Source organism: Perca flavescens, chromosome 4 (genome assembly GCF_004354835.1).
Source record: "Perca flavescens isolate YP-PL-M2 chromosome 4, PFLA_1.0, whole genome shotgun sequence".
NCBI classification, from domain to species: domain Eukaryota; kingdom Metazoa; phylum Chordata; class Actinopteri; order Perciformes; family Percidae; genus Perca; species Perca flavescens.
Window position 1 is genome coordinate 15,505,741 of NC_041334.1, and position 17,237 is coordinate 15,522,977.

The window sequence follows — 17,237 nt, forward strand, 5'->3', positions numbered from 1 at the left end:
TAGCTACAATGGAAGTACAAACAAGGGATAGGTACGATGAGCTTTCTTTCGAACGCAGTGATCTCGTGATCTGCGGTGTTTGTATCTGTTGGTTAATACAGTACTGACACACCCACTGTTTTGATTTGAGATCGGACTAAACCAAATGAAGCCGTCGTCTTATTCTGTATTCAGTATAGTAATAAATACAAGTCAACCTTTTAATACATTTATAACATCATTTTGTATTACGACACAATCGCACATATAGATTTAGATCATGTGCCAAACTGATAACAATAGCTGCCATGTTTAAACGCCCCCCCTATATCCTGATTTAGAATGGATTAGCCCAGGTTCAAACTTGACCAAAAAGGTTTTACGTTGACGTTGTGTCAAAATAATACATCCATCCATTGTTGCTGTGGCGTAGTTAATGTTATCTAGCTATCGCTAGCTAGTTTGTGTAACGTTTCAGTCAGTACATTTACATGTTCATCTTTTTTAGTTTTAATAAATTCACCGAAATACCAACAGCAGGTAAAAAAGTATCTTTAATTTTAAACTTTTTTTAATTTATTTTTAATTAACGAGGTTTAAGCTATTTTATGAACGGAAACAAACGTTATGACCATGATCTTTGTTTTTTTTCAGTGGTTGAAAGTATCGTTAACTAACGTTAACGTTACATGTAATTAACATAGCTAAGTAGCTAGCTAACTTACTGTGAAGTTAGTAGAGGTACTTTTAGTCTTTTTTAACAACTTCTGCTCCACTAACGATAGATACGCTTGAGGCAAATACTTTACGTACTTTTTACTAACGTTACATGTCTTTGATAACCGCAGTTATTACAGTTTTTACATATTCAGATTAATACTATAATAACATATAATAGATTATGATGTATTATTTATAGATAAGACATTGATCCTTAGGGAAATTCACAAGCTAGCTACAGCACCATCATGGTAACGTTTACTGTTATAACATATAGCCCCACCTTTACATTTACACATGAATGCATCAATAATTAGCTAGCTACTATGCAATGATACAATGTACATTATTCAGATTTGAGCCATTCTGCATAATGAGTATACTTTCACCATTTACATGTTGATGTACAATTTTTATAGAGCTACAACTAACGATTATTTTCATTGTCAATAAATCTGTCGATTATTTTCTCGATTAATTGTTTGGTCTATAAAATGTCCAAAAATGGAAGTCCATCAGTGTTTCCCAAAGCCCAAGTTGACGCCCTCAGATGTTTTGTTTTGGCCACAAGTCAAAGTTATTCAGTTTGATGTGATAGGAGGAGTGAAGAAATTAGAAAAATATTCACATTTAAGAAACTGGAATCAGATTGACCTTTTTTTTTCTTTCTTTTTTTAAATGACTTAAACCGATTAATTGATTATAAGAATAGTTGGTGATTAATTTAGATTTAGATAGTTGAGCTCTAGAACTCTACAATTTTAAATGCCTTACTTTTACTTTTCACAGAGTATTCCTACACTGTGGTATTGTTACTTTTACTTGAGTAAAAGTCAAGATCTGCATACCTCTTCCACCACTTTTTTTTCCGACTGCAAACACACATTTAAACTGCCATGATAGCAACGTCTGTTGAGTTGTATTAATGTAGACGTTATAGATTAATATTCTGTCAGTGGAGTAATCTATTAATCTTCAAATAATTTCAGCTCCTAATATTTTTATTTGGCACATTGTGGCCAGTTTCACCAAGCTCTATTGAGTTTATTAGTCACCGAGTAATTTAAATGTCTAGGCTGTTGCTGAAATGCCAAATCAAAGAGACGAGGCCGCTGATGATTCCCCCTCTGACCTCCCCTGTCTGGAAAAACTTGACTCTCCCACAGGTATGAAGCTTTATTATGGCAGTTATTGTTTTCAGGCACGTTCAGGGACCATTAGTAATTGAATTATTACCACCGTGGCAGTTTTAATTATCTGAGAGTGTGTGTGTGTGTCCTGTCTGTGGTGTCAGGGAGCCCACCCACCGTCTCATTATCCAGTCTGATGGAGCTGGAAAATTGTGTTTCCAACCTGAACCTTGCGCATGAGATAGTGCTGAACAAAGACTTCTGCTTCAAACCCAGGAGCCCTCCTACAGACAGGCAAGAAAAAACAAGATTCAAAAATTAATTGAGAGTTTAGCTTTTTTTTTTTTCCTTTTTATTTTAACCGTTTTTTCTTTTTGTAGCCTGGAAGGCAGAGTGACGGAGATAGTTCACCGGGCGTTTTGGGACAGTCTTCAAGAGCAGCTGAACAGCGGTCCTCCAAACTACAGCCATGCTGTCATTCTGCTGCAGGAAGTCAAGACTGTAAGTCAGAGGCATTAGTGGCAGAGGAGTATGGTCTAGTGAGACCTCTGAGCCCAGTCTTTCTCATATGCTTTGAAGATCAAAACCAGAGTGTGTACAGTATGGACAGATGACACATAAACATGAAATAGCCAACCTTGCAGACTTATTAGAGCTATCTGCTATTCACAGGAAAATAAATATAACATAAAAAATGTAATTAGTAATAAAATCTAGAGATGAAACATTTTTATGACAGATAAATCCATTATTAATAGTGATATACAGCATAAAAGAACAGAATCTCTACATTGCAAAGAAAGTGTTATGGTACGTTCAATTGGTGTTTTAACTCATTAGCATTCACATTATTAAGGTAATAGTTTGACATTTTGGGGAATACGCTGATTCCCTTTCTGGCAGAGTTAGAGGAGAAGATGTATGCCACTCTCATCATATCTGTGCGGTAAATATGAAGCTAACACCAGCAGCTGGTTAGCTTAGCTTAGCATAAAGAATAGAAACTGGGTGAAACAGCTAGCCTGGCTCTTTCCAAAGCTAAATTATTAGCTCATTGTACATTGTGTGTTTAATCCGTAAAAAATAAAATAAAAAAAGAAGTGTAAAATGACATGTTGTGGTGTTATGCAGGGTTATTAGCTGAGTTATTTCTTGGTCTTGACTGGTTGCCTGGCCGCAAAAGTTTCTTTCCTACTATGGCCACGCCAAGACCCGCCCTTCAATAGCAGCTCGATTGGTTGGGGATAGGCGTTGACCTTGAGTGGTTAAGGTTAGGATAGCCGATTGGTCAAGGGATAGGACCTGTACAAATCGGGTAACATTACCTTGCGTAATAGTAGTGTGTGAATGCTATTGAAGGGCGGTTCTTGGCATGGCCATAGTAGGAAAAGAAATGTGCTGCCTTGCCATCCCATCCCCCAGCAAGACTCCAGTGGTATCAGTCGTCTCATCTAACTCTCAGCAAGAAAGCAAATAAGTGTATTTCCCAAAAATGTCAAACTATTCCTTTAATCTATCAATGAAAGTACTTTAAAGAATTGTAATCAAGCAACAATATGTACTGAGCGGGACATTTTGCAGATGAAAAATATACTTTTCAGAACTCTCATCTAATGTTCCTAAATAACCTAACACATCTTTGGCATTGCTGTACTGGTTGTTTTTTTTGTCACTTACCTGCCAACATGTACACACCAGCACCAAAATACCTGTTATAGGCTAAAATGGCCAGTAATATCCACCTGTTGAGTTCAACGAGGGATTATATTTTCAGTTAATCGAGTAAACTGAAATTTTCTGTATGTATACTACACTAAAGGCCGCCTCATATTTTCCTTTTTAGATACTTCAGTCCCTGCTGTTACCCGCTCACGTCAGACTGAGGTCTCAGCTGGACGAGGTGCTGGACATGGAGCTGATCCAGCAGGAAGTCGATCATGGAGCTCTGGATCTCCACAGACTTGCGGGATACATCATCAGCACCATGGCATCTTTATGTGCCCCTGTGCGAGACCCAGCGGTCAGGGCACTGAGGGACCTCAGGGACCCTGTGGAGCTCCTGAGGTGAGGGACAGGTTAACACTACCGTTACAGACAAAGCTTGTGTCTACTATGGTATGAATAAATAAACCCAGTTTATTTGACAAATCTTTACACATGTCCGGGGTCTGTAGCCAACTGTATTGCTATACATCTCCCAGCTAAACCACATTATTACATCGGATCTAAAGTATAGTAAATACTCTTTATCTGCTTAATAGATTTTAAGCTTATTAAAGGTGGTCTGTATAAAGTTCACTGACATCTTGTGCACATTCCTTCTACTCTTATTTACTCTATCTACTCTTTGCCTGTTACTTTGATGCAGCAGCCCTATGACAAGGTAACCATCAGTTTCTCTGAAAGATAATTAAGCAGCGATGTTTGACCAACCCAGAAAATAGATTTATTTAGTTTGCACCAGTAAAACTGTAAAAAAATAAATTAAATAAAAGTCTAGCAATGTCCCCTTTAGTAATGTCGTCTAAAAACTTTTCTTTTTAGTCGTTATTGATTTTTATATTGCCGTCTTGGCTTTTTCTTCTTCTTGGAGAAGTGCTACATAAATAAAGTGTGCTTGCTTCCATTTGTAATTTTTCATCCCAAAAGCTGTTTCACGCAAAACTAATTGCCCTGCCCTTCCCCTAGGGAGATCTTCCATGTTTTGGGCCTGATGAAGACCGACATGGTTAACTTCACCATCCAGAGCCTGAGGCCTCACCTGGTGCAGCAGGCCGTGCAGTACGAGAGGGCCAAGTTCCAGCAGATCCTGGACAAGCAGCCGGGTGAGGAAGGGTGTTTGAATCTCTAGCCTGACTGCTGCGGTGTGAGTGATGGATGATAAAGGTGACTTTGTGACTGTGAAATGTGTGGTCCTTGGATATTTCACTTTTCAATTAAACTGATTTTGACCCTTGTCTGTCTATAGCACCATCCTGCCATTTTTCAGCTTCCCATAGATTGAGTGCAGAGCTGGACTGCTAATCAGTGACCTCTGTCTGTTCTGGCTCAGCTATTCTGTCTAAGTACAGCTGGCTAATCAGAGTTTTTCTAAAAGAGTGTCCCCCAAAATACATTTTGTTAGCAAATTAATGAATGTGTTAGGATAGTATTCTATATATTTTCTCTGCATACTAACACTATTTTAGTTTTTATAGCAGAAGGTGTCAGTTTTTTTTTCAAAAGGTAATTTCCTCATCTTGGTGCAACTGTGCTGTAAACGTAATATAACTGGGTTTATTCCACATACTCCCAAACATACAGTTAAACCCACGCTACATTCTTTTGAAGAAAACATAACAACATCCGAGTCTGTATCACTCAAAACACTCTTCTAGTTCAGTGTCACTGCTGTAGATCTTAATCATGTACAACTGATGTCTGTGTCATGTATATTTGACGGTTTGTCTTCAGCTTCTCTGGACGATACCACCGCTTGGCTTCAGGCAGCAGCGTCAGAAGAGGCGGCGGCCGCCACAGCTCGGTCTGAGTCTCCCAGTCGTGACAGCCGAGGTCCTGTCAGCTCCACCGCTGTCCTCAACCGGGCCTACATGAGTCTGCTACACTGGGACGTGCACGGCCAGAAATATCCCGAGGTCAGCTGCAGCCCGCAGCAATTACATCACACTACACTTTGGCTTTCATTCCAGTGATATTTTATTGATTATAAGGAAATATTCATTCTCCCCACACACTCCTCGTCACCCTGCTGACGTGAAAGCATGTGACAAGACATTAGAGCTCATGTGGCACCTTTCCAGTCTGATTTAATGACACAGCCCTGTCCGATGAACTCATGTACTCCTTCGTCAACATCACTCATTTCAAATGTCTTCATCTGAACTGATTTTAAAGCTGTGGTAGACACTTTTTTTTTTTATTCGGCGTCATTGAGCAAAAATTCCATAATAATCTTTCAGCACATTGTAATTCAAGTGGTCTGAGAGAAAACTAGACTTCACTGCAACTCCTCTGGGCTCTGTTTGGAGGCTTTTTATTAAATCTACCCAGTGAGGGGAGACTTTAAGTCAATCTAAGGTCATTTCATAGAAAGAGAGAGAGAGCTTTCCTATTGGCTGTTCTGCGGATGCATTGCCCATGCGACAGAGAGGGTAGAGAGCTGCAGGGAGAGAAGGAAGTCTCACACTTAAATTGGTTCTTTGCATTCTACCCCACTGCAGCTTTAACACAATTACTTTATATAAAAGTAGAAATTGTTAGCCTACAATAACACTTTCCTTCAAATAAACTGCAAATGTATAGGTGTGTTTGTCAAGTTTGCATTTGTATAACTACCACATATGTGAGCTGTTTATCCATTATTTTTAGCTAACTATTGGAACCATTTTTCCATTACTTTTAACTATGTGAACTGTGCAGCCATTACTTTAAGCTAACTAGTTAAACCTCTCTGCTCATTTCGTAACTAGTTTTCATATTATAATATTTCATATGTTTCTTTAATCAAAGTGTACTTTCTATTTTATTCCAATTAGAAATACTCTACACTCTTTCCTCTAACCTCCTGGCAAATGCAAAAGTGGCCCCTCAGGTCCAAGTACCCCTGGTTCTGTATATCACTATATTATCACAATATCCAGTGCAACGTTGTGTACCCAAAACCCAGAATGTTGTCATCTAGATGTAGCTGTGGGTTTTCTTCGGAGAGGCTAATTTATTGGGCTGCTCCCTCTTAGTCGATTAGTCGACTAATCGGTCGTTTTGGTCTTAGTCAACTAAGATTTCTTTAGTCGATTAGTCATGTTTGATGCTTTTTTCATGCTGAATGACTTATTTCCAAGAAATGTACGAGCACATCTCTGGTAAACACAAGAATTAAAGTGGTGCTTTTGCATGACTGTTTGCGGAGAAACTCAGATTTACAGATTGATACAATTGAATGAGTGTTAGTCGACTAAGAATTTCGTCAATCGAGCACAGCCCTACTAATTTAAGATGCAAATTCCCTGTGATTAACCGTTTTGACACATGACCCTGACCTCCACACACAGACTGTGCTGATGGACCGAGCCCGCCTGGACGCTCTGGGCCAGCGGCTCCAGATGCTGGTCCTGGAGGCATCGGTGCTGCTCCTGACCAATGCTCAGTGTGGCGGCGCCGTTTTCTCCCTGCAGGGCTTTGTAGGTAAACTCAGGCAGTCCGTCACTGTCCTGCTGGAGGGCAGTCACACCAGGTAAGAGGAGGATTTGGCGATGCATGTACTGCCTGTCATGGGGAACAGGTATTGTATGAGAAGGAAACCAATCGAGGTGACAGGAGACAACTAGCTTGTCAGAACGGATCCAGCTAACCTCATTCTTTCTGTTCAAGAGAAGCCCCGTCATGATTAGTAGATAAATGTAGAACAGCGGCCTGTGATAATCAAGGCCGGCTCACACTCCAGGCTGCAATAAAATGTCTCCCTTAATCACTTAATTTTATTTAATCTTAACCTGAGAGACCTAGATCTTATTAAAGACCCTTATTTATCGACTGCCATGGTCTCTTTGCTCAACCCTCCTTATAAATGGATACATTCATAGGCCTGTGACCTAATACACATCTAATGAGCCCTGCTGGTAATCTGTCTAATGCGGGTTTCTGGTGCTGCAGGGAAGCTGACCTGAAGGGGGCGCTGCTGGGGCTCGGGGAGACAGTGCTGCAGCTGGTGACCCAAGCTGTGAGCAGCCACGAAGGAGCAAAGCTGCCTCAGGAGAGCCAGGATCTGCTGAAAGGACAAATATCTGAGCTGTGGAAGCACAACAATCCTGTCCGCACGCTCATAGGTCAGCTGAGCAAAAGAGGCCTGATTCAAAGATTAATTGAAGCACAAATGGGGTGTTTAAATCCACATATTAGATTTAAGTTTTCCAGTATTTTTTGGATATAGGTGGTTGTTGTGTTTTAACTTAATTTAAGGTTTAGAAAATGTAGGCCAAACCCTTCAACGCTATGTGAACTATATTTAAAGAGATTTCAGCATTGTTTAGTATGTAGAAAGCTGGCAGTTTGGGGATGCACCGTTTTCACTCGACAGGAGAAACATGCCTCGCAACTAACGTTTAGCTGCAAATCTTCACATTTGAGGAGCTGGAACCAGAGGATTAATTACTCAAATAATGAATTGATCATCAAAATAGTCACAGGATAATGCGGCGTATGGTAGTATACTTTAATCTGTAGGAGAGAACATGCGCTATAATGTCATTTAGTTTGGGTAATCACATGTCCACATGGATGTTTTTAAACTTGGATGTGTGCTGCTGCAGAGCGCCGACTTCTTTCCTTTCTCTCTCCCTCTCTCTCCCTCCACCCCCTCACCCCTCTCTGGATCAAACAGGCGAAAGGGTACAGGGCTTCCTCCAGGCAATGCTGCAGGGCGGCCCCGCTAAAAGGAGTCCAGAGCTGCCCACTCCCCTCAGGCTGGTGAGCGCTGAGCTAGCTGAGCTGGGGACCGCCTTTGGGCAAATCGTCCACTTCAACCGGACGGTCTTTGGTCCCTTCTACGCCCCCATCCTCAGGAAACTGCTGTTCCCACCAGGAGAGGCCGAGACCGGAGATGCCGAGACCAGGGAGGACTCGCGCCAGGCCGAAGGCGAGCCAGACAACCTCCGGTGACTTTAACATAAGATGCCATTTGCGATTGAATGTGTCGCTACAGAGTGTAAATACTGGGAGCGGGGAATGTTTTAAGGGAAAGACATTTATAGTCTGCAGGAAAAAAAAAATATATAAATATTTTTTCAGGTGTTTAAACAAACACATTTAACTCAAAGCACGAGGCAGGTACTTAATAATTACTGCATTGGTGGATCTTAACCACACATTTGAGTGCACAAACATTAGGAAAACTAACAAACTGTGTAAAACAAAATGAGTAGTAGTTTTCACCCGGACAAGCACAACAAACAGTTTTATAGTGTGTTAATGAAAAGAGTCATAACAAGAGATGGGATTGAGGTTCTGAAATGTTTCGAGAAGCTCAATAGCCTGGCATAAGTAGTTGTTTTTGGTTTTCAGTTTACTTCATCTCATGGTAAACACCCTCAGGAAAAAAACATTAAGTACCAAAGATTATGCTAGATAGTTAATACTTAAGTTTTAATATGTAGCTGGCTTCTCTTATTATTATGTTGACATGTGTTTATTTTGCATAGACAGTGTGCACCTTTTTCTGAATCAACAATTTTTGTTTGTTTTATTGTTTGCACCTTTGATTATAAACCAAAACTATACTTAATGTTTCCCCTACAGCTGCTGGTCTTAGTGGGAGGTGGTGTACCAAACAGGCGCTTATTTGTCAATAAATATAAAATGTATTAATTTTCTATTATGTTTCAGCAACCTCAATGAACTCAACTAAACAATTCAAAATACAGGTATCAAAATTCTGTAAGTAATCACCATTTACCTCGATGGTTTTTAAACAATATTCTGGAAAAACAATTACTAGATGCACTTATAACCGACTAAACACAAAAGCCAACATGACATCAGGACTTTGCGTAAACATACACGCCACTTTCCTAAAACCAAGTGGCGTGTTAACTGTACACATTTTGAGCTGTCCGCGTGTATGTCTACAATGAGGACATACGTCACGGTAGCTTGCTGTCACGTGACGATTTGGGAGGTGTCTGAGCCCGCCTACCATTTTGGGATCCTACGCTATCAGTTGCCAGGGGCAACAGTGTAAGAGCAACACAGACACGGAGCAGGAAAGACGGCTCGAGGAATTAGCATCACGGTGAACGGGTTGGGTTTAGTAAAAGATGAAAGCGACGGTTGACTTTAGGAAACGTGACACGTGGGACGCGATCCCCCGGTCTCCTGGGTGAAAGTCCTGCGTTTGATCCACCCAACACCCCGACCAACCTCCCTATGTGGATTTTCTCCCTTTCATACTACTCGCTACGGCGTAAATTCACAGGCAATCGCAAGGTAATGTAAGTCAATGGAGGCCAAACGGCTTTGATGAACGCTAAAAAGCGAGTATGCGTCTTGATACCACGCCACTTCATGAGATCAGTCTGCAAAAGCAAACAAACTGAAAGCTTAAACAGAACTCTACAGATTACTCTCTTGAAAACCTGTAATTTCTGATTTTCTTTTATTACTCAAGCGAGTTTCAAGTCAGCTAGAATATTTTCATATCATACAAAAATAAATGCACCAATGGATGCCTTGAATGCTGTAACAGCTCCAAGCAGAGCGGATGACAAAACGTGTGTCATAGAGGTAAACATTTACTGAAAGGTAAAAAAATCCTGGCAATCTTTTAAAAACCCACAAGGTCACACTTAACGTTGTTTTGGAGGTATTTCCAGAATACTCAAAGACTCCTTTAACCATATGAATAAAATAATAATCAGTCTGCTGAAAAGATTTCTAACCAGTTTCTCAAACTACAACGTGATTTACTAATCCAGGGTATCCAGAAATATATCTCCTTGCACAAGAAAATACCAACGCATTACTGTATATAAAAATATAATATAATGGAAAGTAACATTATGAACAAATGTAACTGATATAATACCCTACTATAAAGTACAAATCAAGGATGTCGTATCCTGCTACCATTTGGTTTAGGAAAGTTGCAACTTGGGAAATTGGTTGATTATCTTTTTTTTTTTTTTTTTTTTTTTAAATCATGCAACAAACCAAGTATTTCTCTTGTATGAATGATGCAAACAAAGCAAGTAGGATCTGGGTTTTTCAAAGAACACCAGGCACTTTCAAAAATCAGCTACGTAGCTCTGTGACTTGAATGTAATATAACACACGGTACGCATAAACTGGGGCTAATCATTAGCCTGGCTCCACCCTCCTACGTACTTCCCCCTTAATTTTCATTACCCTTCAGTACTCCTACGTCTGGGTTTGCGGTATATTCTTGGGTTTTCATCAGCCAAATATTTGGCGGTCCAATCAGCGAACAGAGGGAGTGGCTGAGAACGTTGGCGTTGAGGACATGCGCTAAAAAGATGCGAGCGAAGCCATTCGGTCCGTTGTGGCAACGCGGCAGAATATCCAGAAGTTAAAGCCCGAGTAAGAACAGTCTTTGCTGAGTTGTGTTGGTGGCCATGATGTTGTGGCCCTCCTCCCCATGGGGTTCGGGAAAAGTTTGATTTTCCAGTTTGCTCCGTTAGTGGTGAAGGAGTTGGCTAAGGCTAACGCTAGCGATGCTAATGCTAAATATAAGCCGATAGTTGTCGGTCTGCCCTCTTGTTGCACATGCGCAAGACGTACGTCACCACCAAACGTTAGCGACTGGTTATGGCCGATCCAGAGTGGCTCTGGGCAGATCCAATAGTTTTAAAGTACCCGCCTTCAAGGAAGTTAACACTTGTCAATGGAGAGTGGCCAGACTCTCTGTACAAATGAAATGTACGAGAGTCTGGTAGGACCAGGCTAGCTAATCATTGGTTGAGATTATAAATTGCGCCACCCACTAATCTCTACAGCAGGGGAAACACTGATAGTACATGTGTACAGTAACTAACATGTCATATTTTTGTCACTTTACATTTTTTTATTTTTTTGTCTTTTACTTTTTAACCATAAAACAAAAGCAATGCCGACAACAGACTTGAGAGGGATTCTTTTGTCATTGTATTATTTAATTTTTCATTAATTTAATATTGCTTTGAAATTTGAAACAGTATCACATTTTCATTGACAAACCATACTCTGTCCACAAACATGGGCAAAGCATTGTATGCTGGTACAGTTTTTTTTTTTTTTTTTTTTTTTTCTCTACACTTTGTTACATTTTTGTTTACCCTTAATAACTCCCACAGTTACTATCTCCAATAGACCTGAATCAATAGAAATGCTCATTAATGGTCTATCATTAATGGTCTACAGTGCTCTAAACATTACAGTACCTACATGACAAGATCAGAAAGTCACATGGAGGCCAGGGAATAGACTTGACCCTTTCTGACTGACCTCTTTCTCAAGACAGGAGTGATACACAGGTCCTGTTTAGCCAGTGATGTGGGACAACAGGTTACCTTTGGTCTGTGTGTTGGGATTCATATCCGGGGCAGTGGAGGAGTAGGGGATATACAGAGTGAGATCTAAATGTCCGAGTAGCTGGTTGGCCCTGCACGTTGCATAAGGCTTACCTCTCATTTTCTCTCTCTACCTCTTTTCCACTGCTCTGCCCACTAACTCAACACACACACACACACTCACATCGGCTGCTCCCCTTCAACTCACAGCTTGGTATCCGGAAACTTGAACGCTGGGGTGAGCTACACAAGGAAAACACCAATGTTAAAAAAGACTGGTACATGCACAGCCAAATCATGCCACCAAAACTTGCTTTAAATAGCTGCTGCTCATTAAAGTGTAATGCCTTTTTTAATTTTCTTTTTTTATATTATGCATCCATACTAGAGCAGGTTGTCTTGGTGACACACAAAATGGAAGAACATACGTGACAAATTGTTGGGAGGAATGACGACAATGGAAACATGGAGAGATGAGGATGAGTCGCTGTATTTGGTGTGTAACGAAGAGAGAAAGGGAACATAAAAAGCAAATGGCAGATGAGTGAGAAGAGACGAGACACTGCTACAGTACATACAGAGACTGCTCAGGCCAAGTGCATCAAAGGGTACAAGAACACAAAAAAAACACTGCCAACATGCATCGTCAGTGGAAGCTAACAGTTGACAGTCATAACAGAGTGGCAATTACACAGCCACTGTACCGCACGCCAACCAGTTACAGCGTTAACAGTCAGTCTCCAGACACACTGTCTTCTGGAGAGGAGCTCTAATACCTCACTTCTCCTACAGCACACAGAAACAAGGACAGTGGACAGTGATGTAACAGCAACAGTCCAAACTCCCATGAGGGCAGACACAAGAAAAGCATACAGCACGCACAGTAGGTAGCGCACACAGGGGAGGACCCACGGATATGTGTCGACTCCACAACGAGCATTTTTGAGTCACAGTGCAGGAGGGAAATTCTTTTAAAAAAAATAATAATAAATTAACTGTCATGTTCTCAGCATAACAAATCCTTTCGCATTAACGCGACACCAGAGCAGCACTTTAAGATTTGGCTCTTTTTCAATGTAAGTGGAATTAAATCTTTTCACTGCCGTTTATTTTCAAGTGACATACTTTGCATGGACTGTACCTAATTCTAAATTGGTGTGAAACAGCATAGATACCTACCCATGTAATCATAATAATAAGATGCTATGTTGGGAAATGTGCTCCAAACTCATTAATATACGAATGAAATAATATAATATATGAAATCTCGTTGAGGATGTTTTTGTTTAGATTACCTAAATTGTGAAAAGTGGATCCAATGTCAGTACGCTCAATATGCTTGTGCAATGTTTTTGGGTGGTATTTGTTTAGTTTTGTATTAATGTTGGGATCCTTTATGATCCCTTCTTGAATCACTCATTTAATCAAGTATTTTCAATCAAGCCCCCATCTATCAAAAAGTATCACAAAATGCCCTGTCTATTTGCACTGTAAGAAAAGAAAAGAAGGTATTAAAAGGGATAGTGCCACGTTTTAACACAGTGTTATTATATATATATTTTTAATTGACAAGAAGATGCTGTGATTTGCAGTCTCTCTGTGCTACCATAGATGCTGTGAGACTGCAGAAAGGGCAGTACAAAGGCCAGAGCAAAGATAAGAACAACCTCATCCCAGCCAGTCACAGTCAACTGAACACACCAGGAAATCAAATGGGTTGTCTTTTTTTAGTCTTTTAGAAGCAGTGGGGAGGCGTGCAGTTGTTGGGTGGTGGTGGTGGTGGAATTCAGGGATGTCGGGGGAAGGTTGGGGCTTTAGTTGATTATAGATAACCGAAATGACGTAAGGCTGTTGTCCTCGGTAAGGTGTAGGAAAGTTGTCCTCCTGTGTGTTGTGTGTACGAGGTTTCAGTTCTTGGTCCGTTTGATTTCAGACATCAGTGATAGATTCACGACCAATCTATCGTGTTGTTATGAGTATTGTACAAATGCGTAGAAAAAAACTGGTTGTTTGCTGCATGTTGCTGTTTTGTCTTTCATTGATTTAATTGCCCGTCTTGCATCCCATGCTAGCAAAGCAGCCTCCTCATAGTGCCTCACAGTGGTAGATGCCTGGTAAGACAGGACAGGCTAAAGATGGAGAAAGAAACAAATTATAACTGGCTTAAGGCAAAACAATCAAATAATTCATTAATTTAAAAATTAAAAGTGATGTAATCCAAATCTAGATCTTGGAATCAAAATCTTTGATCTGCCTTATGCATAATTTGATCTGTGCAATATCAGAAGGGCACATAAAAGGAAAAAGTTCAACGTTTTGGGGAAAAACCCTTTTTAGCTTTCTTACAATATTGACAGCACTCACAGCTCTGTACTGTACAGTCCCTCCAGAAAAACGTGATTATGCGATCGCATAATTCAATGTATAATCAGTCCGCATATTTATGCGAGGGCCGCATTTTTTCAAATACGCCACACTTTCGCTGCATAAATTGCTGATTTCCGCGCAAAAATATGCAGGGCTTGCATGATTTCATAATCCCCGCATTTTCGTTGCAAAAAAGTCACATATATCTTAGCAGAAAGTTTAAAAATGTTGCGTTTACTTCACACAATAGCAGCCATTTTCCCCTGTTGCCATGGGAACGTTATGAAGTGATGTATTTACCCAACGTGAACTAAAGTAGGGTGTTGGGGGAATCACTTTTTTTTTCTCTTTTTCATCAAAATGCAGTTTTTGCAAGTTCCCGCAATTTTTGCAAGTTCATTGCATAAAATTGCATAAATATCCCGCATATTCCATCGCATTTTTTAAGAAAACGTACCGCATAATCAAGGATTTTTGCCCACAACCATCACATAAAAACTTTTTTTTTTTTTTTTTTCTGGAAGGACTGGCTGTAAATAGGAAGCTACCACCAGCAGCTGGCTAACTTGGGTTAGCACAAAGACTGAACACAGTGGGGGAAACAGCTAGCTTGGCTTACTCCAGCACATACAGTAACCCCGATAAAAACGTAGATTTCTCGTCTACACTTGCGTTTTTGTACAAATTAAACAAAGAGGAATTAACGTGTTAGCTTTAGAGGTGCTGGTAGGTGGATTGTTTTTACCTTTGGACAGAGCCAGGCTAGCTGTTTTCCAGTCTTTATGCTAAATAGATTAGCCGGTTGCTGGCTGTATAGCTCCGTATTTACTCTACAGATGTTACTGTAGTATCGATATTCTCATCATACTCTTGGCAAGATAACAAATAAGCGCCTTTCCCAAAATGTTGAACTTTTCCTTTAACATTTTAACACACTGGCACTTTTGGTAGCTAGTACACAAACGTTTGTAGTTTACTCTATATGATAGTCTTCACCTTTCTTGAAATTAAACTAAGCCAATGTGGAGTCAAAATAAAAATGAACATGCTTGTTTTGCCTGCAGAGAATCAATTTAAAGAATGGCCTGAAAGAAGAAGAATAATAAAGATGCAACCTCTAGGAGCTATCGGGGATTTGAAGGCAGATGCAAGTTGTCAGGAGGAGGAGGATGAGGAGGAAGAAGAAGAAGAGGCAGTTTGGTTGAAAGAGCAGGGCCACCGTAAAATGAGATCAGTCCAGGATCATCCGTTCCAGGGCTCCGCCACTGGCTGCAGCAACAGACGAGGGAGGCTGCCAGGGATGTTGGGGAGGCACGGGACAGCCGCAGGAGTGTTTGTCATGGCGGGTAAAGAGGTTGGTGTGGGTCGCTGGGCAGGGCAAAGGAAGGTGCAGGAGTAGGCAGCCCTGAGGGATGCTATACCATCACAGTGAGAAGGCACGGGGCTTGTGTGTGTGTGTGTGTGTTTGTGTGTCTGTGTGAGGTAAATAAAGAACCGGATGCAGGGGGGGGGGAAGGAAAGTACGAGGGGGTGAAGCGGGCGGCTGTGGGGATCCGGCCTCAGAATATGGTGGTCTCGTACTTGGTGCTGACAGGGCGCCTGTGGGAGTCCCGCTGGTCCAAGAGCCAGGTGGTGCTTCCCAGGGACTGCATGTCTGCGTCCATCTCCAGGGGGTCGATCTGCCGGGGGGGGGGGGGGGGGGGAAGGGGGGGGGACGAGAGGAGGGCGTGAGACGGGCGGCAGTGGAGGCTATTGCGCCACAAGTCCTCAGCTCAAACACGTGCATGTGGATTAGAGGTACAGTCCAGTGATCATGTTATAATCACAAGCACTCAGGGCTCAATCCACAACATGGATGATGTCTGACAGGGAATACACTCAGCCTCTGTACGCAGCAGCAGCAGTAAACCAAAGCTAAGACCCTCTGGGAGTTAAAAAAAAATATATTGATTAGTAGTTCAAAAGCAACATGTGCCCTACACCAGTGGCTCATACAAACAGAAAGCTTCTGTCATAATATAAGCAGTTAAAACACACACATGCTGATTAATACGGATTTACTTAGAGCTAGATAGGAATTTGAAATGGTTAAAAAAAATCAAGAAAGGCATTTGAAAATTTAAAATTCCCTGCATATGGAGGACATCTTCAGTTCAACATGTCTTACAAAAATAGGTATACAAAAAATGAGAAAGGGAGCTTAAAACCATCCAGCAGAGACAACTTCAACTATCTACTTTACAAACCTTCACTGACACAGTTAAGCCAACAGCCCTAATAGAAGCTTATATAGAGAAGGTACCTCACCAAGAAACCATCTCTTCCCTGAATGTGTTTTACCACAGAACTTGAGCTAATGGCATCTTGAACTCTAAAAATGTAAGATGAAGATGAGAGATGGGAAATTAAAGGGATGAGAAGAACGTTTATGGTTGAGATATTAAGAACCACAAAACAAGGAGACAAAGTGCACTGCGGCACCCAACAACAACAAAAAGAAAGAAGGGAGGGATTGGTGTGTAAGCAGGGTTGTGGTGATTACAGGTTGAATAGAGGAAAGGAAAGAGAAGGACCTGGACTCCAGGGCTAACAGAGTGCAACGGGAGGAAGGAAGGACGGTGGGAAGTACACGTGTGACAGTGACAGCAGCGGCATTCGAGCAGAGGGGCACCCTGGGAGGCAGGAGGACCAAGAAGACAAGAACAAAGACATGTTAAAAAAAAAACGAGAGTTTAGAAAGACAGAGCATTTGAATGCACCGAGTGGACAAAGAAGAAATCCAGTAGGAGCAGTTCATCATCTGTTTAGCTCTAAAGAAGGCAAATTATACACTGAGACAGAAACAGGTCTCGAAATTAGTTAATTTTCTCCTGATTTGTCTGTCTGAAAAATGCTATTTTTGGGTCAGAATATTTGGGAGTATGTGGCTTTTGATATGTGGCTTTTGATAAATGGGTCCAATATTTACTTTTGTGATGTATGA

At 41.0% G+C, this 17,237-nt stretch overlaps 2 protein-coding genes across 6 annotated transcripts in view; one reads left to right on the top strand and one right to left on the bottom strand.

Moving 5' to 3' along the window:
- Positions 1 to 345: 345 nt before the first annotated feature.
- LOC114554785 (T-complex protein 11-like protein 2) lies at positions 346 to 9,551 on the top strand. The gene is made up of 10 exons (XM_028576811.1): positions 346 to 519; positions 1,775 to 1,865; positions 1,994 to 2,123; positions 2,210 to 2,330; positions 3,673 to 3,893; positions 4,518 to 4,654; positions 5,283 to 5,464; positions 6,881 to 7,062; positions 7,482 to 7,654; positions 8,209 to 9,551. Exons 2-10 carry the CDS (start codon positions 1,787 to 1,789, stop codon positions 8,484 to 8,486), a joined length of 1,503 nt encoding a protein of 500 aa, XP_028432612.1. The 5' UTR covers positions 346 to 519; positions 1,775 to 1,786; the 3' UTR covers positions 8,487 to 9,551.
- Positions 9,552 to 11,616: 2,065 nt separating this feature from the next.
- The window catches only part of anks1ab (ankyrin repeat and sterile alpha motif domain containing 1Ab), a 45,475-nt gene continuing 39,854 nt past the window's right edge, over positions 11,617 to 17,237 (bottom strand). For 3 of the 5 annotated variants that reach the window (XM_028575237.1, XM_028575236.1, XM_028575239.1), the window contains one exon: positions 16,675 to 16,926. In XM_028575237.1, the coding sequence (XP_028431038.1) occupies positions 16,681 to 16,926 (246 nt within the window). In that variant the 3' untranslated portion in view covers positions 16,675 to 16,680. Of the gene's footprint in view, positions 12,131 to 15,805; positions 15,934 to 16,674; positions 16,927 to 17,237 lie in introns of those variants that run through there. The other 2 variants (XM_028575241.1, XM_028575240.1) reach the window with 2 other exon arrangements.